Raw genomic sequence first — 25,481 nt, 5'->3', positions numbered from 1 at the left:
GTTTGCGTAGAGGGTTTGACCGTTCACAGTGGCAAGTAGCTGATCGTGTTCTGGTGCGCTTCTGGACTGTGTAAGGCCGCATGTTAATGATGCGCACTGTTATCTGTGCTGAGTCGATGCTGTAAGTGACGTTCGCGGAATACCTGGAGGATCAGCTATTTCTGCGAGCTTCACCTCCGCCTCGCCGATCTCGTCTTGTTCTCGGGTTAGTATTTGCCAGCATGCCAACAAGATAGTTTGTGAATGTCGAGTTGTGATGGAATCTACGACAGATGTGTATGACGCACTCATGTAACTTCGAAGCTCACATCAACTTTGCTACTCATCGCCCACAGCTCACAATGGAACTGAAGTCAAGAGTGTTATAATATTAGCACTGCTTTGTGTACTGCAGACATACGACGAATACGACGGCTCTTCGTGGTCAGTCCTTGCGCCGTTGACACTGCATATGTCGGTCGCCAGCCATCAACACGTCACAGTCGCGTACTATAATATGTGAGCGGCAATGATGCATGGTGGTTGACAGCTGGATCAATACCAAGTTTGCCATCGTCGTGCCTCATGGCCTTCACACCCTTGTCTTCCTCTCTCCATGTTGCAGCGACGCCGACGACGACGACTCCATCTTAGTCCCAGCGCCGCGATGTCGATGGCGCTGGGTTCGTAGAATGTCTTGCCAAGCACGTCTCCGCTTAAGAACGAAGACGCGGAAGGGAGCTCAAGGCGTTGACGGGAACATACGCCTCGGCCATTTGCGTTGTCGGACCTAGCTCCTAGGCGTCGCGCAGGCCAGACCGCAACGCCGTGTTGTGCCCCGGGATGACGAGACAGTGCGTATATACTTACAGTCTGCTTCGTCAGATCTTAGGCTAAAATTGATCGAGGCATTGTTTAGAACTTCTGCTCACAATAGTGACGGAGGGCGCACTCGATGAGAATGCAGGTGAATGGCAGCAATAAGTCCACCAAGTTTGCCGGAGCTCCAGGACGAACTTAGGAGATCCCCGGGTATGTAAGCTATTTGTGTGCGCGTCTGCTTTACTCACCTCCGACGGCCGTTCTCTCGCCACGGCCTTGAACACATACGTCTCGAAAGCCTGCTTACGATTAGCGACATATGACCGTATGCGACTGGCTGTCGTGAATATACGGCTCAATATTAATGCCAAGCTTCGGTCCCAGTCGCGTAGGCGCAGTCGACGTCATGATGAAATCCTGCAATGAGTCGAAAAAAATCTAAGAACGCTCTCCTTTGGCCAGTAGCGACGGCATGCGCAGCAGGCTATGGTCAGCAGCGGAACCACGTCATGATCATAGCGTAGTCATCGTGCCAGTCGTCGACGTCCGGTGGTGACGCCTCGGATCGCTTGCCAAATCGAGGCAGCGAGACGTGGCTCCGATTGCGCCGATCGAATTCTACGCGGGGTCTGGGCACTTCGGCAAGATGCCGCAGGGCGCTTCGCTGTAGCGGGTGGCCCAAACTGGTATGGAACTCGAGTCGTGCTTCGCATTGGTGTTTCCGGGGACGGCCACGCTCGGAGGCGGCACAGCAGTAAAACGCTGGCTGAATCACTCCTCTCTTTCATACCACTACCCATCCCCCCGTCCTCACAGGCAGCACAATGGTCGTAGCCAACCTCACTAAGAAGACCGTGCGGGCAGCCAAGTCGGTGACGAAGGGATACTCCAACACCCAGAGCAAGGTTAGGAACGCCACAAAGAATGACCCCTCGCTGCCGACTACGCGAGAGCTGAACGAGATTGCCGAGCTGTCGTACAACAGGTTAGCGACAGCCCCCTCTCCGCCGCTTCGGCGCGCTAATGGCGCATCGATTCTGTAGCGTCGATTTCGTCGAGATCATGGAGGTCATCAGTAAGCGATTGAACGACAAGGGTAAGCTATGGCGGCACGTATTTAAGGTGCGCACCACTGTCTCGGGTGTGTCGGATCTGGCTGAACATGTCTCACCTAGGCCTTGACTGTCTTGGAGTATCTCCTGTTCTGGGGTGCGGACAGCGTCATTCGCTACTGCGAGGATAATCTGTATGAGGTCAAGACTCTCCGCGAGTTCCAGTATGTCGACGATAACTCCAACGATTGCGGGATGAACGTGCGCCAGAAGGCGAAAGACATCACGAATCTGATCCTCAACCCCAATGTGCTGAAGAGCAAGCGGCGCAAGGGTAGCCAACCTAGTCCTCAAAATGTCGACGAGCTATATGGCTCACAACGCTCGAGCCCGTACAGTCAAGCTCGGAATGTGCCCGATCGTGACGAGGAGAGGAGGCGTGTTTCGGCGGAGAGTCGGCGATCGGCAGAGCAGAAGCGCAAGAGCACGGAGGAGGCAGACCTTCAGCGTGCCCTACAGCTGAGCAAGGAAGAGGAAGAGAAGCGTCGGCGTGCCGTCGAACAGTCAAATTCATCATTGTTCAACGAGCAAGAGGAGAAGAAGTGAGTGGCCCCTATAAGTGTTTGTGCTTAGCGGTGACTGATTATGTGGCAAGACCCAAAGACGACCCTCTGATTGATTTATCTGACATTCAGATCACCCCTTCGCCTGCACTGCAGGTGCAATATACTCAGTACCAGGCCGTGCAGCCTCAATACACAGCTATCCAACCTCAGTACACACAGATTCAGCCGCAGTACACTCAGTTCCAGGTGCCACTCACGTATGGTCAGGATATCGCAGCTCTGCAGGTAAGTATTTTCCATATCACCTGTCAGGCCATTTGGCTGACTTCCCTCCCAGGCGGAGTATCTGCGGCAGCAGGCTGAGTGGACGCAACAGCAACAAATGGCCGCTCAAGCGCAGCAGGAGGAGTACTTGCGTCAACAGCAATATCTACAATATCAACAGCAGCAGATGCAGACGATCCAGCCGCAGCCAACGGCTATCGGGTGAGTAACGGCGACTTTGTGGCGTCCGACCTTGTGTGTGCCTCACCTTGCTGACCATGCGTTTTGATGGTGATGCCCGATCTTCTCACGATGCAGATCGAACAATCCGTTTGCGGCTCCGAGTCCCTCTCCCAGCTTGAGCTCCACTTCCTCGAGCAGTAGCCTGAGCCGGACGACTTCCCCTGCTACGCCGTATTCCGCGCGCTCCCTCAGCAGACAAGACGAGCAGCACTCGCACTTGGCAGGCTTGTATGGGGCCCGCGGAGACGACGGCGTGGATACGTTTGGAAATATGGGATTCCTTCGGTATGCCATTCTTGTGTTTAGGTCGATCGACCGACGCTTGACATGTTTTGCAGGTTTGGTCCGACCGACACTGGACGAATTGCAGCTACAAAGACGGGCAACAGCAGCGTGTATTTGACAGCCCAGCATACTGCAGTATACTGATCTCGGCCATGCCTGAGTCGCTCCACATTCTAGTGTAATATTTCCATGCTCTATCTATGTACCACTAGTTGCCGGTTCGGCGTGTATTTGTATTCTCGGTTCCGATCTTCTATATATTAATGCATGTATTGTTTATATCATCATTGCCATCGGCGCAATAGAGCCATAATGAAGTCTGCTATCGCTCTAGACATCGACGTCGGTGGCGGCGGATTTGTCCTGCACGTCGGGCGGGCTTACCGAAGGGCGTCTATCATGAGGGCCTATCGTGACGCGCTCACGTGAATGTTCAACTTCAACTTGACCACCTCCTCAACATCCCACGGACATTCGTCGTCACCCCGACGACTCCGCTTAACACCCAAGGCGATGAGCGCCCTCAGCTCGACACGATCCCCGGCCAGTAATGACGAACGCAAGGCAACAACCTCCACGATTCCCCTTCGCATCACCAAACGTGACTTTCCTCCATCCGAGATACGCTCACCGCAGCGCTCCGTCCTGCCTCGCCGCAATTCCACCAGCTGGAAGCATGTCATCGAGGGCGGGCGAGTTTCGAAGTCCCCTTTCAAGATTTTAGGCAAATCGGGCGTACCTGTGCCGGCAAAACCTGCCGCTGCCACAAGCTCGCCTGTGTTAACTATGCTCTCACGCAAAGCCAGCGGCGAGAAGCGACCACGACCACAGTCCATGTCTGAGTCTACTGAGAACGAGCATCCCGCACTTCGCAAGCGAAGACAATCTCAAGGGCTGCAGGGTCTCACCAACAGGAAGCCCGTCTCGAAGAGTCCGTTCAAATCTGTCAGTGTACAGAATCAAGACGACGCTTCACCCGCCGATGGCTCTGCACCAGAAGACGAGAAGGACAGTCTCCCACCACCACCTCCTCCCAAAGAGCGTTTTGAGACTGGGCGACATTCCCCGCTGCCGCCACACCGCGGGTCGCCCTCACCAGCACGGCCGTCCCTCGTCTCGCGCCGCTTGCATGGACCCCGCAGCTCACTAACAAAGCGCGCAAGACGGAAGACAGTAACGTTTGATGAGACGTGCGACGTCATGGAGTATGATGTGGAGGAGGACAGCGGCTCGCAGCCTTTTGATTGGGTGACAGACGAGGACGGCGAGGACGACGAGGACGACGATGACGATAGCAATGAAGACCACGATCGACAGGATAATACGCACAATCGTCCTGATGACCCAAATACCCATGACCACGACCTCGACCACGACACCCACGATGACACAGACCGTGGTCCCCTGCGCGTCCAGAACACGCACGGCGACCATGCAGACTCTGAAGGCGAAGACGAACACCACGCCGGCGATGACAGCATCTCCGGCCTGGTTGACTCCATGCTCGAAGACGCGCGACCGCTCACCCCACCACACGATGACCAGGCCCTACCCGCTGAACTCGAGACTGAGGACGGCGTGCCCTACGGCCGGACGCATCATGCGGAACGGCTAGCAGACGCCCATCACCGACGATCGGCGTCCCCACTCAGCCACCAGCCTGTAGTGTTCCCTGCACCAAATTCAGCGATGTCGACGCCTGTACATTCCAGACCCAGCTCGCCAATCGGATCCGTGTCCCCCGGCTCACGTATCCCTCTAGGACGGTCGACACATTCAGAAAGGATGAAGGCGCAGAAGGAGAAGGAGGTGGTTGAGGTCGCGCAGGACGTGCGCATGCTGCCGCCATCGCCATCACCTGCGAGACTACAGAGGATGAGTGCCCCTCCGAGTTCTGAAGGTCTCATTCCGCGCTTTACTCTTGACGTGACGAAGGGAGTAGCTACCCCATGTGAGTCTTGCCGGCTCCTGCGCGTACTTGTGTACTAACAGTGTTTGCAGCGACTTCCTTCGATGCCGGCGACCCGTTCGGCGCGTCACAGCTTGGAGATGGCGCCAAGGACGACGACGATACTCCAGACGAGAGCGGAAATGTCGAAGCGCCCATGAAGACAGAGGATACCTTCTCGGATGCTGTCTTCGGAATGGACGTCGATAAGGCTGAGCCACGTTCGAGCACAGAAAGCAGCCACGGTCCCATCACTCCATCCACGTCGCCTCCACGATTCGAGATGGCTCTCGGAAACGCCAGCAAGGAGAGCTTGAGTCGCGTCTTGGGCACTCTTCATCCGAACGGAAGCAGGGACAGTATCGACCGTGTCCTCGGTATTACCCACGCAAACGCCAGCAGGGACAGTCTTCCTAGCCGCGGAAATCTTGATATGACGCATGGAAACGCCCGTCGTGACAGCCACAATCGTGACAGCTTCGGTATGGTGCAGAGAAACGCCAGTCGTGAGAGTCTCATCTCCCGCGGCTTCGCTACAGCGCACGGGAACCATAGTAGGGATAGTCTTCCCGGACACCTCTCCACGCCAATCAACCTCGCCCGCTCCGCGTCACCGGGCGCGTACAACTCACCGTTCAGCGGCTCCCCTTTGAATCGTCCACCATCGCGGAGTGTTTCGCCATTCATACGTGCCGAGTCGCCGCTACACCGTGGCCTTCCACGAGTGAGCAGTTCGACCGATATCCACAGTGCAGGCGCGAGCCCGCCCAGTCGCAGCTCACCGCGCATCACGCGCGAGAACGTGCAGAAGATTCTCCAGAAGAGGCACAGTGTGGACAGTCCACTGCGTGAGAATGGGGACAATTCCTTCAGTGGACCGTCATCGGCAGAGCGTAGACATTCTGCAGAGGCCGCCACGAACTCACCTGCGTACACTCCTCAGAAAGGTTCCAGCCCAGCTCCGTCGCGTATTCCTGCACTCAAGCTGACACGCGATAACCCCACTTTTGACGGAGTTATGCCCCTCGATCCTGAGCCACAGCCCAGTGATCCACCTAGGCCATCAATAACGCCGCGCGCTGCGAGTTTTGACGGGGCAACTGACGAAGCCGGTCCCTCCAGCCTCCCTGCGAACTCGAAAGATCCCGAAGACCTTGGTTTCGTGCACCTCGGCGATATGAAGAGCGCGCTGGATCGTCTCATGGCCGATGTCGCGGGGGAGGCGATGATGGCGCCGGACGGGAAGGCGGTGGTTGGGTTGAAGGTAGAGGCCGTCACGGAAGGAGTCAAGGCTGGTCGACATTCGCTACCCGACGGGTCTGGAGATGTTCCGATGCACGATGTCGTATCCGAGAGTCCGGCTACGATGGCCGCTCCAGAACAAGAACATGATGGCGACGCGGAAGTTGAAAATACTGGTATGCACATCGACCTACCATCGATGGGCCCCGAAGCCCTTCTGAGCGCGAGCTTCCTGAGCCCCGATCCCGCGTTTGAGCCTGCCGAGCCCGTGCGTCCAATAAGTCCGCGGCCACCCGTGGTCAAAGACGCGATCAAGACACGCGAGGCGCTGATCAAGGCGAAGAAGCGTGAGGCGAAGAGACGGGAGGAGAGCATGGATGAGGATGAGGTCGAAGGATCGTCGTCAGGCTCAAGGGCCATGTCTCGCCGCCCTCCTCTGATGAGACGTCGGAGTTTAAGTACCGGTGCGGCCAACGACCTGGGACGTGCACAGGCTATGCGCCGACGCGCCAACACGCTCAGTGATGGCGGGCTTCTAGACAATGTACCTATTGGGGACGAGGAGGTTGATCCATTAGCCCATAGTATCGATCGCGAGCTAACCAGGCTAAAGGGTGGACATACGGTGAGTTATTTGATGCATGTGATGTCATTGTCTTGCTGACAACGGCATTTGTTTTCAGAAATATCACGTTCGACAGCGGAGCGAGATCATTCATGCGTCTTCTGAGGATGGGCATCTAGGTGCAGCTGGTGGCATGGCGTGGCGGATGGTTCGAAAGCCATCTGACATGGTATGTGCTGCCCCCGCGCAAGGGACATGCAACGGTTACTGATGCAATCTAGTACGAGTACGCGCAGCAGCTGAAGCAGCTGCAGGCCCAACAAGGCTCTAGCAAGGCATACGCCAAAGTCTTTGTCAAAGGTAAGGATGCTCTATATCTGTGTGGCACCCCTCCTTACCTGCATGATAGTCGCTGGCATCAGAGCCCTCTCTGTTCCTGTGCCCCAACAACCGACGGCCGTTAGCTGCACTCTGAATAATGGCATCCACTTTGTTACTACTCCAGAATTCCAGCTCGGCAGGGAGTGTCGCATGAACCAAGAGTTTGAGCTGTACGTGGGCCTCTATCTGCATCCTTGCAATTATCTCACTTGTCCCCTAGCATCGAACAGAACAAGCTCGAGTTCACGCTCGTCTTCAAAGTCCGACGCGATCCGCACATCATTGCCCAGTTCAAGGCGAATCAACCCCCTCCTCCGGTGCCAATACCGAAACAGGCACCCCCACCCGCCTCCAAAGGCGGCCTGCGCAGTTTCTTTCGAGAGAAGAGACCTAGCAAACCAGCACCGCCGCCTCCCCAGCCGCCTCGGCCTCCTCACAAACTCCAGGAGAGCCTCGCCCGGTATCTCAAACCCGACGGTACCCTTGCACGCGCGTTCGTCGCGTTCAAGGATATCGCACGGCGGTGCGACGCTCGGATATTCGAGACCACCATCCCCCTGATTGGCCAGAGAGCTGAAGAGACAGAGCAGCCGAAACCTCTTCAGATTGGAGAGGTCGTACTTCAAGTCTTCCGCCTCCCTCCACTCCCTGGTATTCCTCCGGAACTTCTTCCCGGAAGCCTCGAGGAATGCCACCGTGGTATGCGCAATACCGCGTGGCATAAAGTCACGTATCTCGAGGGAACGCTAACACAGAATGGCGGTGACTGTACGGTGTGTAGATATGTCCGATGGCGAGATGGCGATTGTACTGACGATCCCTGTAGTCGTGGCGCCGGCGACATTTCCGCATCATCGGCTCCAGCCTCGTCGCATTCAATAACGTTACTAAGAAGGCGACGGCGACCATTGATCTCAAGAAGGCTGTTGCTCTCGAAGACGATAAGATGGCGAGAGATGGTGCTCGGAGTCCAACGGAGCCCATGTCGCCGCGGATGTACAACTTCGTCGAATTCGACGTACCGTACGGCATTGAACGATCATTCCGGATACTGTTCCACAACGATCAGGAGATCATCTTCTACGCTGATTCTGATGAGGAGAAGAAGCAATGGTGCGTCGTTATGCTGCTTCAACTCAGCCTCCTGATCTCATGAGATTTCCATAGGCTGGAGGTGTTAAGTGTTGTTATAGGTCGCATACCCGATAACCCCTTGTGGGCAGAGCTGCTTTGGCAGCAACAGCAGTCATTACAAAGACAGAACCAGCAGCCACCGTCATCCACACACAGACAAACTCTAATACCGGACTGATCCCGCGGTCTTATTTTGCTGCCAGCTTTCGCTTTCTCGTCTGTCTCTACCTTCTTGCACTTACCAGCGCCATACCCCCGCATAGTCATCTTTGTACAGCACCTGTACGCCTACAGTCCGCGTGCGGCTCCTGGTGAACATATGCTATTCCGAGCTTTCGTCATCTGTATCCATTAATCACTACAATCGCAGCTCGTCTCGCAATCCATGCATGTGTTATGTTTGATACAATGCCATGTCATCTTTAACACTCTTTCCTGGTGAACGGTTACGGTTGAAGGTGGCTGGAGTGGCACCTTATCCCCTGCTTGTCGATCATCTACGGTTTCCAGGCGAGCATCGAAACACTGGTGGCCTTCATTTCTTGTTCACTTTGACTTCGCTGGCCAGAGTTGTTGAGCCATGTACACGCAACGCGATGGCTTATCGCAGTCACACTCTGCATTGGTATCTAGGACGAACAGTACATGCGAGAGGTATCAGTCCCACTGGACGCGCTGCGCGTACTCTCTAATGTTCGATACAAAATTATCTTGAACTTCATGTTGTACACCCGTGGCAACCTTCAAGATAATCTCGTTCAGATCAATGTTGCCCAGGATGTCGACATGGTCCGAAGACGTGCCGCCTCCGCGGGGAATAGTCGACACAGGCTTGTGCGGCAGCTGCCACCGCCGTCAGCTGCTGCTCAATAAGGAATAGAGGAAGAACATACCTCGACGGTCACCACCTTCATCCCCGCCGGATTCCATCTCTTCCTCTTCCAGCCCTCGACACACATCGCACCGAGACTCAGCAAACTGACCGTTCCGTCGCCCTCACCCATCTTCACACCGTTCCGGATCTTAGGCGTCATGCTCAAGTCCGTATACTCGGCGTCGATCCAGCTCTTCCGGAAAAGCGGCAGGTCGAGCGGTGTACGAGGCGTCAGACAGTCTGCTGAGTTGTCACAGACAGCACTCGGCTGGTCGGCCTGCACGTCGTCGTACTCGTATTCGCCACGCGTGTACCAGTAGGAGCGCTGCATGTACGTGATTGAGCACGATGAGCACGAGCCCGCTATAGTGGATGGCGCACCTCTGTTTCCTTTCCATGCCCATATACGCAGAAGATTTTCGTCGTCGGTGCATTGGGAAGCCTGCAAAGTTCAGTGTCCTTGAGTACCTTCAGGGAAAATCTTGCACTTACTGCACTTCCAGCGGATTTGTCCACGTGCGATAATCCAGATTGTTTGCCTTCAACTTTTCCTCGTCCCGCTCGATGCCATACGAATAGTTGGTGGCAATCATTTTCTGAAACTGGGCCGGTGTATGCTCAAGGATCCACGAGCTAGCGCTGTCCGCGGTCATGTTCGTGAGCATCCCCTCGCCATAAGCCTGGATGACAGAGTCGCGGAAGGCAATGAGCTCGCCGTGCGTGTGGTCCCTCTCGTCTATGTCATCTGGGGCCCATGTGTTGTTTCCCCAGACGGCGTCGCCTCCCTGATAGAGAGATTAACACAACAGCAGTTAACGAACATATTACTGAGCAGATCACCTTGATCCACATGCTTGCACTACCAGACCAGCTATGGAACAGCTTGCGCCGTTCCTTGCGAGAGAAGAACCGTTCCAGGACTGTATCCAGATTAGAAGGTGAGCTTGAATAACGCAATGTGTCCTACCGTAAGCTCCCGCGGGATTCATTTGCACTGTATCCTTCATTTCTCCAGAGAGGAAGGCGGCCAAGGCCTTGGTCTACCAAGGGAGCCTGGTGAAAACATACCACGAAAACGGCTAAATAAGTACTTACGACACCCTACGGATCTGTTAGGACGGCGCATTTGACAATGAACTGGGCATACTCACTAGATGTGTCCCTGCTATGCTGATCACGGCTTCGATGTTGTTCTGCAAAGGCGTCTCAATATCAGCACGTGAACACTCGGAATAGTTGTTAAGGGTACCTCAACCCAATCCTCTCCGCCATTTCCACCAACAGGTGACTCAACCCATTTGAAGCTGAAGCACGTGGTTTGTATGGTGCAGGATCGACCAGACTGTGACAACTCACAAATACTAGTCCTCGTAAGCGAGCATTAGCACAAGCCGGCATCAATGCCGCTTCCCTCTCACCTACCAGTACTACCTAGAACGAATCATTAGGAACACCATCCGACGTGGGTCACGGATATGCTTACTGTACTACCCATGGAGTGCGCAACCAGCACGGCGCGTTGATTCTCACGTCTCCTGTACGACTATACTGTCGGTTGGTGACAGTCCTAGATGCAACAGAGAGCGCACCTGAATCCTTCAATAGTAGCTTTCAGTCTTGAGAAGTATGCATCTCGAACCTCGAGGTTGTAGAACGAGAGACGCCAATCGTAAGGAGCCAGGAGCAGGTTGTTCGTGTCGTAGTTGACTACGGCGAGGTTTTCTACGATCTTGGACCTGCGCGTACAGTTAGCTGTGGCACCAACAGGACAACATGCAAGACTCACCATAACCAATAACCCTGGATAAACGAACTCGCCGCGTCGATGCCCTCAGCGGCCCTGACTTTCGCGCCTGGCGGATCGAGACCTGTTACAGGATCAAGAAGAAGTGCGTTCATCCATTTCTCGCGGTTGAAGGTGACTTGTGTGATCATTGAGAAGCCGCCCCACACCTTCTGTCGGAAGAATGGGCGGTATTCGGGTGAAGTCGACCATGACTCCAGACCCTAGGGTCGACCATTAATACAGGGCCGTAAAGACATTATTTTCAAACTTACTGTCGAAATGATACCAGGTATAAGAATTACGGGATGCTTCGCACTCAAACCGCGTTCAGCGATGGCCTCCCCGATGGTGAATTCCAGGCCATTGGTGTTCAGCTTCCAGGGTTCAGGGATACTGCTGCGGAGTCTTCGCCATTCGTTCTCTACTAATGACCAGTCCAGCTGTGGGAACTGCGGCAGACTGAAGTCCAGTTCGAATTCGTCGAGCAGCAGCGCGAGGTGTGTTTGGAAGTCGGTCAGGTCCGCAGGCTGGATCAGAATAAAACCGAGGAGAATCCCAACTGGGGGGAGACGTCGTGTCAGAGGTTCAGCACGGCCTACGTTCCGAAGAAACGCCAGTAATGAGACGCATATACTCACGGAGAATGCCCAAGGGAAACAAGAATCGCCGCGTCGCGTAGAAGCGGCGGCGCTCCTACGGTGAGGACTTCAGCACGAGACACAACATATCCAACTGTGTAGAGTACGCGCACCTTCTGGACCCTCTCTCTCCAAGTTTCTACCTTCTCTGCCAACTCGTCCTTCAAGCCCTCGACCTCGCTCTCATGGCGAGACTGCCGTCCGACCTCTGCAACGGCACTGTCCGAGTCTGCATGGCGGACTTTTGGATGTCGTAGTCGTATTTCTGAGCTCATCATGAGCGAAGAGCGGTGCCCTCAAGGTGCTTGCCGCTGCGGCCGGGCTGGGTGGTGGTGTAAGAGAGAACCCGAGACGCGCTCGCCGACAAGGAGGTCGCGAGGCGTGACGCCATGCACGCTCAAAGCGCCCGTACGCGGCAACACTCCCCAAGAAGCGCGAGAAGTCGCTTATACAGCCGGACCAGCAATAGAAAATATTCACGAGTATATTTCTTCATATACAGCAAAGCTCCTTCAGGATAGAACCTTCCTAACAGTCGCCTCCAGCTTCCCATCTAGGCCCTCCAGCGCCGCCTCCAACTCCGGACTCGGCGGCTTCCCAGTGAACCACGCGCTCGGCAGGTCATACTGAATTTTGGTTCCCCCCTCCGGCGTCCCCTGCACGAGCACGCGCGGCGGGAGCCCGAGGCCCGTGGCGAGGTCGCGCGTCATCAGCTCCTCCTGCGCGTCCGTCGCGGGGGTTCGTCAAGCTTAAATGCTCCGCTCTGCTGATGTTGTATTTATCTAGATATCTACTGTACCATACCACAATCTGTGATATCCGCAATGCCGACAGGGATTACATATATTGCCACAGTGTCGCCGTGTGTTCCCCACCTCAAGATGACATCATCGTGGCAGATTCGCAGCGTATTGTTACTGTGGTAAGTACGTGAGCTATTCACAAATCTCGGTCTTGTCCCTAGGGCACCTTGGCCACCCTAGAAGCTTCCAGAGTGTAGGTCGGTATGGTGGAATTAGCCAGTCTTATTGAATCGTCCCTGGTACACACGAGAAACCCAGGTGCGACAGGCTCGGCTCTTATCGAGAGCTCGGATGGAGTTAGTGTTTCTCTAACCGAGGTGAGGTTTCTTTGGTCAATACCACCAGCTCAAGTTCCTGCTGAGTTCACGTCATAGGGCTTACCAGGCTGGATGCGGGTCACATAACATGGCTCAGATTAGCCCAAAATGGCGAATAATATCGTGAGCTGCTCCCTCAGGAGATCAGAAACATCCCATAACGACGACCCTGCGCACAAGACCTGTTCGGATGTCGCAAAAAACCAGGGTCACATTTGATGATGACTCGGCGACTCGGCGCAGACCCTGTTTAGCAGGGTATAAGAGGCATTCACAAACACGTATCAAGCACGGACGAGCTGCAATCTAGGGACCGACCAGAGTTCAGCTCGCCGTGATGTCCGTCGCTAAAGTAGTCCAAGGCTACTTCGCCCAGAGGGTGGTCCTCACCTCTCCGAAGCCCTTCAGCAAAGTCCTCGCAGCGCTCGACGCAGAAGTGAACAAGGAGAACCCTCACGTCAAGCAGATCCTCAACGGCTCCAAGAGCAAGGAGGAGATCGAACAGGGCGTCGGCGCGCTCACCGACTCCGGCAAGAGGAACTCCATTTACGTCGCGCCGGAGCTCTCATCTGCCGCACCGCTAACAAACACTCGCGACTCTAGACTATTTGCCGCAGACTTTTACTCGAGGTGGCTGAGCGTGTACTACGGGAAGAAGCTCCCGGACCTCGCGCTCTACACGTTCGGGAACCCGCTCTTTGCCACGATATTCCCCAGAGAATGCGAGAGATAATCACGCAGCGTGAAGCCGCCATGTGCGCAAGGCAAACAACAGATAAAATACTGACGAGTACGAGTCCTACATCTTGCAAGCCTCTACGCGAGAGCCTTCCTGAGCAGCGCCTCGATGTTCGCACTCAGACTCTCCAGCGCCGCGTTCAGCTCCGGACTCGGATTCAGCGTGAACCACGAGCTCGGCCGGTCGTACTGGATCCTGGTCCCCCCTTCTTTCGTGGCCTGCACGAGCACGCGCGGTGGGATGCCGAAGCCGGTCGTGGAGTCGCGCGTCATCATCTCCTTCGCGTAGAGAGGGTTTCCGAACGTGTAGAGCACAAAGTCGTCGAACGTCTGTCCGTAGTAGTTGCCGATCCACTTGGAGTGGAACTGCGCGGAGAAGAACCTGGAGTCGTGCGGGCAAGTCAGCGGTCCGGGCGGGCGAGAGGAAGGAGGGAGGAGGAGGAGGAGGAGAGAAGCGAACGTACACAAATGTCCTCTTGCCAGAGTCAGTGAGCGCGCTCATGCCCTGCTCGATCTCCTCCTTGCTCTTGGCGCTGCCCAGGACCTCCCCCACGTGAGGCCCGGCCCTGTTCGTCTCCTCGTCGAGGGCCGCGATGACCTTGTCAAAGGGCTTCGAGGAGGTGAGGATTACCCTCTGGGCGGTGTAGCTATGGGACTCGGAGCTGACGGTGAGAGACATCGAAGCGACTTGGACTGCAGTGACTGCTCCGGTACGAGACCTCTTATACACCGCTGCACAGGGCCGACCCCGAAGCCAAGTCCTCCGCTCCTTCCCCATATGTATCCTCGGGGAGCTGCATCTTGTACAATGTAGGGGTGCTTCTTGATCTCCGGGCCGCAAGAGGCGCGAGAGCAGCACCCAATGCATTCAGACTAATTAGCGAACATCAACATAGTCGTGTCGCGCGGGTCCACCCTGGCAAATTTACGGTATAAGATTGTCAAGAGGTTCATCTGATAGTTCAGGATCGGAATACCTCGACTCGCACAGAGGAAAACACCGGCGCCTCGGGTCATTAACGACAAGCCGAAGGGGTTTATTCATAGTATGCTCGAGGACGTGCCTAGTCCTGTCATGGGGGCAGGCGGAGGTGATAAGACTGGTTATACCGAAGGACATGCGCCGGCAAAGGGGAGGAGGTCTTCCGGAGTTTGAAATCCTCAGAGGGCTGAGCGGGCTTCGAAGTGGAGGCTCACCGCGTACCTGTTTTGGAAGGTATCGCACTTAGACGAACGCCCGACGACAAAGTATGCCCTGGCAGATGCGAAGTTCCGCACAGCATTCAGACTCGCCCTCAGTATTCTGTACGATTGACAGGGATGCGTATTGAAAGGATGTGCCAACTAATACTCTGCAAGTGCCACATTTTAGGTTGGGCACTCTTATGGCCGGTCTTGAGCCTAACAAGCGCTTGGGATTCAAAAATGTCGGCGTACTACTGAGGTAGCGCAGCAACCCACGGCACCAGAAAACCCAGATCTACAGCAAAAAATAAGCAACGGATGCACCTACAGCAAACAAACAAGCATGCGACGCTGCATGGAGTTTAAAGCTACCGCACAACGACAAAAGGAGATCCAGTAAATGATTTTTCCGCGCGCCGAGTCGCTTTAACGGATACTAAAAAGCGGCGAAGGGGTCGCGAACCAAGGAGGTGAGGCCCGAATAACGGAGCTGGAGAAGGGAGAGCTCCGCACAATCCTTGGGTGGCCACGCGCACTCGGCCTCAGGTCTTCCAGCCCGTTCGGATGACAGAGACAACCGAGGTGCTTGTAAATATTCTTCAGGACTCGTCAGTGGACCTCGGGGAGCAGAGCGAGGCTGAGAATTCAGGACGGTGCATGAGCAGGCGGGCGCTCGGCGATGGGCAGATGATGGGTCAGACTGTCCGAAGCCAGGCAAGTGTAGGCGCGTGAGATCGACGCGACAATGCAAAAGTGATAGGCACGAGGCAATGTGCGAAACTGGGACCGCGCTCTGCGGGGTCTCTGTCTGTATGCCGGTGCTGGTCGGCGGAGAAGTAGGCCGGCGGGGCGTGTGACGAAGGGGCAAGGAGACGTCAGCGGATGAACGAGCGTTCTCAGCGAGAGGAGAAGAAGCAGGAGCGCGCACCTGCGGCAGCGAACTCATCGACCAGCAGCCCCACTCTTCTTCCAGAAATTTCTCCCGGCGAGCAGCCGTGGTTTCCCACCGGCGTGGATTTCCGAGCTCATCGCCTGTATGCAGACTCAGAACGATGTTTCGGCTCTTGCAGGCACAGCAGATGACGTACCACCTCGGCTCTAGGCGGGTTCTCAAGATAATGAGTGTATGCTCGGCGCAGAATTTGTACCATCTGTTGTCACAATAAGCACTCAGAGATAACACATTCGCGTCGTAGAAGGCCAGAGGGAGACGTACAACGGCCATGTAAAAGGCTCTGGAAGGGCCCCGATACGTCAGCAGGCTAGTAGTAGATCAGCGTCAGAAATTTGGACGCAACTGCTTGTACCAGGGAGCACAGAGGAAGGGCCTGGAGGTACTAAGGACCGAGACGGAGCTACAAGACGGAATGGTCACGTGACCGTCCGGCCGATGCGACGATCCAGTACCCGCAGCGGGCCACGCGGTTGTTTCCCTGCGCAGGACGTCGCGCGAAAATGAGATCCGGAGGGACGGGTGTTCCAGCAATGCACGGCAAGAGGGCGGCATCGACGATATTGCGGAGCCAAACGAGTCGGAGCGTGCAGACACAAGGTGCCGGCGACGGTAGTTGTGTGAAACGGTGTACAGAGCGTGCGTTGTACGGAGTCAGAGGACGCAACAGAGGACGTTGTCGTCGATGCCGGAGACAGCCCGCGGTGGCGGTGGGGTCAATATAGATTTTGATACCGTGCACCAGCCGCACAGGTGAGCAGGCGAGATTGAGGCCGGCGCAAGTGTGGTCGCATCGGGGGTGACAGCACAAGAAGGTAAAGAAGCACGGCCCGAAGCGTCCGATGCAGATGAGGATGAACAGGTAGAGAGTGACGAGAGAACTGTCAGGTAGTGTTTAGCGTTTGGATGGCGCTTGCAAACGGAGACGAGAGGCGCCCACCATTCGCCTCCTTCGGGATGCTTCTGCCACGTCTTCAAAAGGCTGATGATCTCGCTGTTCGAATTGGGGTAGTGTGTATACGTCCGCCCTGTTGTTGACGGCGTTGCCTGGCAAGCTAGCCCGTATAGACAGTGGTGTATACAGCTTCTCTGCTTCGTGCCAGGTTCGGGCGGCGTCGATGTGCGGAACGTGTGAGTTTCCGCGCTTTTCACAAGTGAGCAACTAGCGACCCTGCATGCACATGGTTGGACGAGGGGTGCACAAAGCTGACCAACGCAGACGAAGTAGTCCTGGTTTTCTTACCATTGACACCTGTTCCGATGCAGTCGCGGAATTCGATACAGGCCTATCGTCGTCGCCCCGAGCCCCGCCTCCCGTAAGATACGAATGATGCGCTCACGATTGAGGTGAACCATGCCAAGACCAATGTCTATCTTGTGGGCGACATCAAGGGCGTCTGCACCACACTAGTCTGGGCGCGACGGACAGCGAGCTGTTCCAACGGCCTCTGTTTGTCTCGCACAAATAGATTAGAGTTTCGCGAATAGAACCATTGGGCGCCTGAATAATCCTGCGCGCCTGTTTGTGGTTGACATGCGATGTGCTCTGGCGCGCACTTCTCATGATTCTGGGCAGAACACGGCTGCTGTCGAAGCTGCAGCACTCGGTCGGAGCGATGCTCGGCTCTCGTCGTCTCACCTTCCTGGGTGCTCCACGTCACGTACGAGTCAAGGAGGACTTGTAGAGTCTTGCTCAGACTGCTTACTTCCAGATACTTCAAGCTGAACGTGTACGCTTCTTGTTGAAACAAGTCCTCCGAACTCACGGTAACGCTCTAGGAAGTCTGCTGCAGACTGCCTTGGCAGGATGCGAGGAAGAGGCCGTGGCGTTTTCCAAAAAGGAAGGTGCTATGGAAGTGGTCCAGTTTTTCTGCCTCTGCCCATGTCGACGCGTCCGCAGCCGAGGGGCACAAAACACGGGACCCCGTTCTTGTAGAATGTTCGCTAATGCCGGGCACTCCAATCGTCTCTGCGTCTGCTGGTGTTGGGGGTCGCTACCGATTGGATTCAGAGTGTCATGCCTGGTGGCTTATAAGCATCGGCGGGGTATCCACAGCAGGATAGTGAACAGTCAACTTCATCTCCGAGTCGACCGTCGCCTCCCACCGCACGTCCAGCCACTTCATTACTGCCATCGCCCCGACGCTCACAGCCGACACCGACGTCCACGACATTTCCTTGACACCGCACGACTTTCTCTCCGCCCCTATGACCGCCGAAATCCCGAAGGTACGTCTACGTCGGACCGTCTAGGAAGCTGCTCACCGGTGCTGCAGCATGCCCAGGTCCTTGTCGTCGGCGGCGGGCCCGGTGGCAGCTACGCTGCCGCCGCTTTGGCCCGAGAAGGCATCGACGTCGTGCTGTTGGACGTCTCCAAGTTTCCCAGGCGAGTCCTTGTTCTGCTTGTTTCTCTGCTGTGACCTGTCCCTATCGTACCTCCGCCTTACTGCAATTTCCGTCGATTATCACCACGCCTCACTGTGCAGCGATATATATGAGAGTCCTCGGCTACTCGTGTCTCCCCCTGCTCCCTCCTATCATGCTCATCCACCGCTTTGCGTCGTCAGATACCACATTGGCGAATCGCTCTTGCCCTCCGTGCGTCATTACCTACGCTTCATTGACGCAGAGGAAAAAGTCGCATCCCGTGGCTTTGCATACAAGGTCAGTTCTCACTTCTTGTCGCGTTTGTACACTTTCAACTCATGCGTACATACACGCCACACCAGCCTGGCTCGGCCATCAAGTTCATTCAATATATGCGCGAAGGCTGTGAGTGTTTGGCCCGCCTGTTTTCACCTGGACCAACAAGACCAAATCCTGCCTTATTAGATACTGACTTTGTCGCCCTCGGGGCATCCAACAACGCGTGGAACGTCGTTCGCTCCGAATTCGACAAGCTGCTCCTCGACCATGCGGCGTCGTGCGGCACCAAGGTCTTCACCGAGACGCGCGTGGAGACGCTCAAGTTTGCTCCCCCGACGCCCAGCCCCACGCCCGGCTCGCCGTCCGGCCAGTCAACACGGAGCTGCTCGAATTCCGTGCAGGAGGACAAGGCGGTCGAGTTTGCTAGCCTCGGCAGGCCCATCAAGGCATCGTACAGCAGGGCAGATGGATCGACGGGCGAGATTTCGTTTGACTACCTGGTAGACGCCAGTGGGCGGTATGGGTTGCTGAGCACCAAGTAGGACGTTCTCTCTTGGCACTAGCTCGGTTTTCTCACTCAAATTCTCCCTCGAATCTGCCAGGTATCTCAAGAACCGCAAGTTCAACCAATCGCTTAAAAATGTGGCAGTTTGGGGCTACTGGCGCGGCGCGGGCGTGTACGGCAAGGGTACTAGCCGCGAGGGCGCCCCGTACTTTGAGGCTCTCAGTGGTACGTACTGCATTTAACTATCAGGAGCGTTATATTGACTTGCTATATATGCACAGACGAGTCCGGCTGGGCGTGGTTCATCCCGCTCCACAACGGCCTGACCTCTGTCGGCGTCGTCATGGAGCAGAAGCAGCTCGGCATCCGCTCGCGCGCCGTCTCGTCCGCGACGGCCTCCCCGTTGCCCGCCCCCTCCTCCGAGCCCGTGTCTTCCCGCGCACCCCAGAACGGCCGCGCCCATGCGACGCTCGCGGACCGGTACCTCACGTTTCTGCACCTTGCGCCAGGCGTGCAGGCGCTGCTCGGCGACCATGCGACGCTGGAGAGGGTCGAGGACGAGAACGGACAGGCGCCGGCGGCGAGGAGCGCCAGCGACTTTAGTTACTCGGCAGACTCGTATGCCGGAGAGGGGTGGAGACTTGTTGGGGACGCCGGCGGTAGGTCCTTCTACACGCATGTGTCGTGCTGCGCCAGGGTGCTTACTGCCACGTGACAGCGTTCATCGACCCGTTCTTTTCGTCGGGCGTGCACCTGGCTATGACGGGCGCGATCTCGGCGGCTGTGACCGTTGCCGCGAGCATATGCGGCGACTGCCCCGAGCACGAGGCTGCGGCGTGGCATACCCAGCGTGTGGCGGTATCGTATACCAGGTGAGGGTCATCGCTGCGCACATGCGTCCGCAGTAGAACTGAAGAGTGTTGTGCAGGTTCCTAGTCGTCGTTCTGAGCGCGTACAAGCAGATCCGAGCGCAGCGCACACCTGTCCTCGCCGACATTGACGAAGGCAACTTTGACCAAGCGTTTGCGTACTTCAGACCCCGTGCGTCTTTCCTCCTCCTCCCGCGTTATTCACGCCGCTGACACCCCGGTTCTAGTCATCCAGGGCAGTGCCGAAATGGGCAAGCGCCTGTCCGAGGACGAGGTCCAGCGCGCGCTCGACTTCTGCGTGCACCTCTTCAGCCCGACGACGCCCGAGCAGCACGAGTCGGTCCGCCGCAAGCTGTCGGAGGCGATGCTCTGCGAGGACGACGAGGACGCGTATGCGTGCACGGCGCCGGGCAGCTCGCAGGCAGGCGCGGATGAGAGTCAGAACCAGAGCCAGGGACAAGGACAGTGCCAGAGCCTCGCGGAGCGACTCATGGACGTGCACGCGCCGATCGTCGACCCGGGTGCGCTCACGCGGCTCCTGCGTTCGCGGCTGACGCTCTTCCGCCGCAGCTCGAGCACGTCGGTCGACTCTGCACACTCGGCCGCTTCGTCGTCGTCATCGTCCTCCTCCGCGTCACTGTTGTTGCCACCACCGTCGTCTTCATCGTCCGGCACGCGGTCCAGCGCGCCCTCGACGGGCCCGAGCTCGCCCGTGTCCGGCGTCTTCAGCGCCTTCGGCTCCCCGCCGCAGCCGCCCGAGCCGCTCGAGGGCGACAACGAGGTGCGGATGGTGCTCGAGAAGGTCAACGCGCGGCGCGTCATCCATGCAGAGCACGGCGGGGGCCTGAACAGCCTCGAGCAGGAGGCGTTCGACGGGCGTGTCATGCGGCTCGTGCGCGGGCGGCTCGGCCTCGACGCGGCTGCTGGGGTTGAGATGTGAGGGGGGTGCTGGTACAAATTCTTGTGGATTGCTCGGTAAGGATGGGGTGGATTTTGCCCTCTTCTTCCGAGGTAGTGGTATTGTTGTTCGTCAATTGCATGTCTTGCTCTCGTTATTGCCGTTTCTCACAGGACTCTTGCTTTCGGTCGCTCTCATGGTGCTGCTCGTGTAGATTATGTGCATGCACTCTTACATTATTTTTCATTGGCATACTGCAGCACCTGCCATTCTCGGACGCTGGTGCACGGAGCGCCGCTATTCAGACGCCCACGTGGACGCGCTCACCTCTTCCGTTTCGTTTTTTGTGCCCCCCAATAATCCTGCTATCTCTGATGCCCTCGGCCGAGACCTTCAGACGCCTGCGTGCACGCTACCATGATGCAGGCACACCGCGCGCGATAATTATTGGGGGACTCTGAGGCAGCGAGGCCACGGAATGAGTTCATCCTGTCCTTTCGCCCTCGGACTGGAAAGCCGGAAGAGCTGTGACCCAATCTAGGCCTGGGAGGAACTCTGAGGGAGTTTTACCCTTCACGTGACCGGTATCTTCTCTTTTTTTCTTTTTTTTGTTGTTCGTTGTATCAAGCTGCCCGCGTCGGGCCCGAGGCTCTATTATCAAGGGGACAAAGCAAAAAAAGGTGTGTGTACACATCCTCATATTCATTTTATTATTTTTTTGGGTTGCATGTGGTCGTGCGTCTGACTTGTGTGCCAGGGCCCTGGGTGTGTATGCGTGCTGTGGTATGGTGTGCAGACGGCCTCGGCGCACGATTGTGATGGTGCCCTGACCCGGAAGCAAAGCAACGGTTTTGCGCGCCTCGGGCCATGATGTTGTGGACGGTCTGCGCACGTCCTTTTTTGTCAGGCGGGGCCGTCGGGTCCACGCTTGGGCAACGCACGGCTGCGCCCCCTGCGTGTCTGTGCACGATGCCGGGACCGCGCCTCGCTGGCGACATGAAAAGCAGTTCATGTGCGGGGGCCTCTCTTGAGCGCGCTCACTTTGTCTGGACTCGGCGTGGACTCAGCGGTGAAACTGGGGGGCCCAGTAATCGGTGATCCGTGCGTGGTCCATGTGCTCTCCTCCAGCTTTTTCTCTCTGCTTACGCCGTCGGGCAGGGACCTTTGGCGTCGTTTTGGATGTGGGGGTCTGGTCTCGGTGATCTCAGGCACCGCTGCCTCGGGCTGCTCGCTACTCATCTCACAGGAAAACCCTCGTATTGCAGCATATTGCTCTCGCGTGGGCTGAAGGACGGAAAGCGCGGAATCTTCAGGTCCCTTGAACCTAGGTGCTCGGGTTTCATCCTTGAAATATTCGGCATTGCCAAGTCGGATACCACAGCTAGCTCGCCGCCTGGACCTTCACTACCATTTTGTTGCGGATGCCGTGGCCTACCAGTCTTTCGATCGCATCGAGAGAGAGAGCGTCGACCCAGCGTCGATCCGGATTGGCAGAGGCCCAGCTTGGGCCCGGGCGGCGACACTCTCCAGCGATTTTTGTCGCCTGAAACTTGGCCGACAAAATAATCGAGGGTTGCAGGTCTTCCCTCGGTCATTTTCGCTGTGAATTTGAAGACCCCCCGCCGCTGCTCGATCACTCCGATCAAATTGACTTTTCAGCGTATGGTGCGTGCATCCTCTGACAGAACGAGCCTTGTGGCGTCGGGCACGCTTAAACGCCCGTGGCTCGAAGGCGTATAAAAGCTATTCAAGGATACTGGGAAGTCCTTACGTTCCAGCAACGCCCACAGTCCCACCTCAGGCAATCGCCGCTCCCACTCTTTCCTCGTCCTTCTTTAACACCTCAGAGCCTTTGCTCGTCACTCTCTCCACACTCCTCTCGCAGCAACCTCGCACCCACTCGTTCATCATGTTCGCCAAAATCTTCGCCCTTGCTACCATGGCCCTCGCGGCTTCTGCTGCCACTCTCCCCGAGAAGCGCTCTGCCGACATCGCCGGCACTCACAGTGGTGATGGTAAGTCTTCGCTATTGGTACTCAGTTCGAGACTTCGTGCTGATATCACCCCGCTCAGGTACCTACTACGCTACCGGCCTCGGTGCCTGCGGCATCTACAACGTCGACACCGACTACATCGCCGCTGCGTCGCACATCCTGTACGACAGCTTCCCTGGCTACGCCGGCGGCAACCCCAACGACAACCCCATCTGCGGCAGGAAGGTGACTGCCCACTGTACGTCTCTCGTCTCTGCCCCCGTTCTGCGGGTTGTCATGCTCACCTTCCCTGCTCTAGACAACGGCGAGTCTGTCACCGTCGCCATCACCGACCGCTGCGAGGCGTGCGCCGAGTGGGACCTCGACTTCTCGCCCTCTGCGTTCTCGCAACTTGCGGACCAGTCCGTCGGCCGCATCCACGGCGTCACCTGGACCTTCGACTAAGCGGCACCCTCTTCCCCCCTTTCCTCCAAGGCATATTTATTCTCTTTGCTCTCCGTACGTCAGTGGTGTTCCCGAGCGCAGCCCGTGGCTGCCGCGAGGGCCAGGAGGTTTTCAGACCGTGATGTTTCGTTTCACACTACACCCTCCCTTTCCACACGTCTCTCTCGTTGCTTTGCTCGGTCTCTGTCTGTAAAATGTGCGGCTCTGGATGGCTCGCACGAATTCCTGTAGCTCTTAGTCGTCGTCTGTGTTTGTATATCTAGAATCGTTGTATGTGCTTGGTTATAGAAGAATATGCTGTTTGTACTTTCAGCTGTGCTTAGAAACAGCAAGTCAATGTTTTGTCGACTCTAGAATTTTTTTTTCATACTTCGTGCGCGGTAGCTTCGCGCAAGGGTAAACGATGTGCTACCGAACGTTATGCCAGTCTTCACCTACTTCTAACTAAAGATTCTTCTCTCTCGATAACGCGATTGTGTACCTAGCCTTGGATCGTTGTACTAAGGTGACTTTAACGACGTTATTCCTTGTCAATCTTGACGCGCGGACGCCTCAGGCTCCAAAGTTTAGAGAAGATTTCTGCGCTGTAAAAAGTGAGGGAATAATGATAGGACGATAAAAGCGCTCGAGATCCGAACTTGCGCCGTTTCTGACAAGTAAGCTCCGGCGGTCCCACTCATCATGGCTTAGACTGTTTGGCCATCTTACGATACGATCGTCCTCGCCCCCAAATGTACGAACTTTCCCTCCAAATCGAGTTGGACATCCCCAATGTGCCTCCGTGCATGCTACCCGTGAAAGTGCGTTCGAACATGCACTGCCGGAACTGAACGACGGGTGCTGAGACTGATTCAAGTCTCCTTATGATTTCTCCAACCATAACTCACGCGCGCAGAGCTTGCTCGCCGTTCGGATGGGAGGCGCAGAGTGGCGATACACGCTCATGGAACTTCCCAGACCCGGACTAATACAGTTTCCTAGTGCTGCTAGCCGGAACCTCTGCTGATATGCATGGTCCTTCAACCAAGCATGCATGCATGTTGCAAAAAGCCGCCGCGATCGTTCGTCGGTGCATGTCCATCTCCCCGCTCATTCTCCTTTCCCTTCGGTCCCCATCGTTGGCTTGCAGATACGTTTCTGAGCAGCGCACTACCTCATGGCTCATGTGAACTATGGCGCAAACCAGGCAACTGTAGGCATGCTGGCTCGTTCCCTTATAACCGCCTCTGATCTCCCCTAGTCGTCGAAGCGAACAACTGGTTGGCAGAGCATGGCCAAGACCGTGCGCGATGTCGATGTCCAGAAGATCGAAGACTGCAAGGACGATATTGACACTCTGCTCGTGTTCGTGAGTATGCCACCCGTTCACGTCTCCTACCGCTTGCTAACGGTGTGAGGGTTAGGCCGGTTTGTTCTCGGCCGTGCTCACGGCATTCCTCATTGAATCGTACTCGAGCCTCCAACCGGACACCGAGTCTGAAATAGTATTTCTCCTACGACACTCCCTGGCTCAGAACTACACTATCAGCGGCTCATTCCTCAACACAACGGCTCCCTTCCCAGGGGCTATGCCGTTCGAGACGCCCCTCTGGGCTTTGCGGGTGAACGGTCTCTGGTTCGCTAGTCTCATATGCAGCCTCGCCACTGCTTCGTTTGGGATGCTCGTGAAGCAATGGTTGCGAGAGTATCTCGCGATCGAGTGGATCTCGCCTCAGGATCGCTTGCGCGCCAGACAGTATCGCCATCCGGGGCTGGCCAAATGGAAGGTCTTCGAGATCGCGGCGGCTCTGCCGCTGCTCCTTCATGTCTCCTTGGGCCTATTTTTCCTGGGCTTATGCTTCTTCACCGCCGCTGTCGACACTCGCATTGGGCGTTCGACGTTTCCCCTCGTCGCCGGCTGGGCCTTTTTCGTCGTCATGACCACGCTCTCCCCACTCTTTTCCCCCCGGTGCCCGTACAAAGTCCTCCTTCTCAAAGGCGCGATGAGGCTTGGACGGAGATATATCTTCGCAACGGTACGCAGGGTTTCGACTGAGCTAGGCAAAAAAACGGTGCGACTGGCCAAGCGTTTTCTCACCGAGCCCGCGCGTGATGCATGGATTTTCGCGTTTCGCATCTCACAAGAGCTGGTAGACTTATGCCTTGATATCATGCCCCTCCTTGGATACACTATGTTTCTACTCTCTTCCCCTGTTGCCCTCCCGAAGATCGTCTCGACAATCCTTGTCGTTAGCTATCGGGCCATGACTCGTCTATGCTCAAGGCTAAAGCACGATGCTCATGACGAAGAAGAAGAAGACGTGATCAAGGGCGGAGAAGACATTCAGGAACTTCTACTATCCTTCGATGAG

At 56.3% G+C, this 25,481-nt stretch overlaps 9 protein-coding genes across 9 annotated transcripts; 6 read left to right on the top strand and 3 right to left on the bottom strand.

Annotated features, from left to right (window-relative positions):
* The first annotated feature begins 587 nt into the window (after positions 1-587).
* Positions 588-3,466, top strand: PHACADRAFT_259912 (uncharacterized protein). Its single transcript, XM_007398125.1, has 8 exons — positions 588-841; positions 897-1,786; positions 1,845-1,923; positions 1,977-2,455; positions 2,509-2,704; positions 2,757-2,905; positions 3,002-3,211; positions 3,265-3,466. The coding sequence occupies exons 2-8, from the start codon at positions 1,626-1,628 to the stop codon at positions 3,353-3,355; spliced, it is 1,365 nt and encodes a 454-aa protein (XP_007398187.1). The 5' UTR covers positions 588-841; positions 897-1,625; the 3' UTR covers positions 3,356-3,466.
* Positions 3,467-3,631: 165 nt separating this feature from the next.
* Positions 3,632-8,918, top strand: PHACADRAFT_211188 (uncharacterized protein). Its single transcript, XM_007398124.1, has 8 exons — positions 3,632-5,162; positions 5,213-7,026; positions 7,085-7,195; positions 7,248-7,326; positions 7,376-7,517; positions 7,568-8,120; positions 8,174-8,460; positions 8,515-8,918. The coding sequence occupies exons 1-8, from the start codon at positions 3,641-3,643 to the stop codon at positions 8,657-8,659; spliced, it is 4,653 nt and encodes a 1,550-aa protein (XP_007398186.1). The 5' UTR covers positions 3,632-3,640; the 3' UTR covers positions 8,660-8,918.
* A 220-nt stretch (positions 8,919-9,138) lies between these two features.
* Positions 9,139-12,054, bottom strand: PHACADRAFT_197922 (uncharacterized protein; the record flags this gene model as incomplete). The annotated part of the gene is made up of 16 exons (XM_007398123.1): positions 9,139-9,324; positions 9,375-9,680; positions 9,737-9,797; positions 9,848-10,140; positions 10,196-10,275; positions 10,323-10,395; positions 10,451-10,456; positions 10,507-10,548; positions 10,605-10,697; positions 10,778-10,786; positions 10,839-10,890; positions 10,945-11,091; positions 11,142-11,362; positions 11,414-11,700; positions 11,780-11,834; positions 11,893-12,054. 16 exons carry the CDS (start codon positions 12,052-12,054, stop codon positions 9,139-9,141), a joined length of 2,073 nt encoding a protein of 690 aa, XP_007398185.1.
* Positions 12,055-13,236: 1,182 nt separating this feature from the next.
* PHACADRAFT_211186 (uncharacterized protein) lies at positions 13,237-13,632 on the top strand (the record flags this gene model as incomplete). The annotated part of the gene is made up of 1 exon (XM_007398122.1): positions 13,237-13,632. One exon carries the CDS (start codon positions 13,237-13,239, stop codon positions 13,630-13,632), a length of 396 nt encoding a protein of 131 aa, XP_007398184.1.
* Positions 13,633-13,687: 55 nt separating this feature from the next.
* On the bottom strand, positions 13,688-14,396 carry PHACADRAFT_259909 (uncharacterized protein). The gene is made up of 2 exons (XM_007398121.1): positions 14,102-14,396; positions 13,688-14,019 (listed from the first exon to the last, which is right to left on the bottom strand). Exons 1-2 carry the CDS (start codon positions 14,314-14,316, stop codon positions 13,716-13,718), a joined length of 519 nt encoding a protein of 172 aa, XP_007398183.1. The 5' UTR covers positions 14,317-14,396; the 3' UTR covers positions 13,688-13,715.
* Positions 14,397-15,258: 862 nt separating this feature from the next.
* Positions 15,259-16,047, bottom strand: PHACADRAFT_186156 (uncharacterized protein; the record flags this gene model as incomplete). Its single annotated transcript, XM_007398120.1, has 1 exon — positions 15,259-16,047. The coding sequence occupies one exon, from the start codon at positions 16,045-16,047 to the stop codon at positions 15,259-15,261; it is 789 nt and encodes a 262-aa protein (XP_007398182.1).
* Positions 16,048-17,982: 1,935 nt separating this feature from the next.
* On the top strand, positions 17,983-20,974 carry PHACADRAFT_175922 (uncharacterized protein; the record flags this gene model as incomplete). The annotated part of the gene is made up of 10 exons (XM_007398119.1): positions 17,983-18,003; positions 18,051-18,160; positions 18,342-18,438; positions 18,504-18,546; positions 18,607-18,653; positions 19,033-19,150; positions 19,207-19,584; positions 19,644-19,797; positions 19,854-19,966; positions 20,022-20,974. 10 exons carry the CDS (start codon positions 17,983-17,985, stop codon positions 20,732-20,734), a joined length of 1,794 nt encoding a protein of 597 aa, XP_007398181.1. The 3' UTR covers positions 20,735-20,974.
* Positions 20,975-21,848: 874 nt separating this feature from the next.
* Positions 21,849-23,436, top strand: PHACADRAFT_211183 (uncharacterized protein). Its single transcript, XM_007398118.1, has 3 exons — positions 21,849-22,707; positions 22,766-22,924; positions 22,985-23,436. Exons 1-3 carry the CDS (start codon positions 22,602-22,604, stop codon positions 23,128-23,130), a joined length of 411 nt encoding a protein of 136 aa, XP_007398180.1. The 5' UTR covers positions 21,849-22,601; the 3' UTR covers positions 23,131-23,436.
* Positions 23,437-24,391: 955 nt separating this feature from the next.
* On the top strand, positions 24,392-24,818 carry PHACADRAFT_59286 (uncharacterized protein; the record flags this gene model as incomplete). Its single annotated transcript, XM_007398117.1, has 2 exons — positions 24,392-24,478; positions 24,534-24,818. Coding segments are annotated over 2 exons (372 nt in total), but the record flags the coding sequence as incomplete, so codon positions are not given.
* Positions 24,819-25,481: the final 663 nt, after the last annotated feature.

Source organism: Phanerochaete carnosa, assembly GCF_000300595.1.
Source record: "Phanerochaete carnosa HHB-10118-sp unplaced genomic scaffold PHACAscaffold_7, whole genome shotgun sequence".
In the NCBI taxonomy this organism is placed as follows: domain Eukaryota; kingdom Fungi; phylum Basidiomycota; class Agaricomycetes; order Polyporales; family Phanerochaetaceae; genus Phanerochaete; species Phanerochaete carnosa.
The sequence above is the reverse complement of the archived record's forward strand: the minus strand, read 5'-3'. Positions and strand labels throughout refer to the sequence as shown.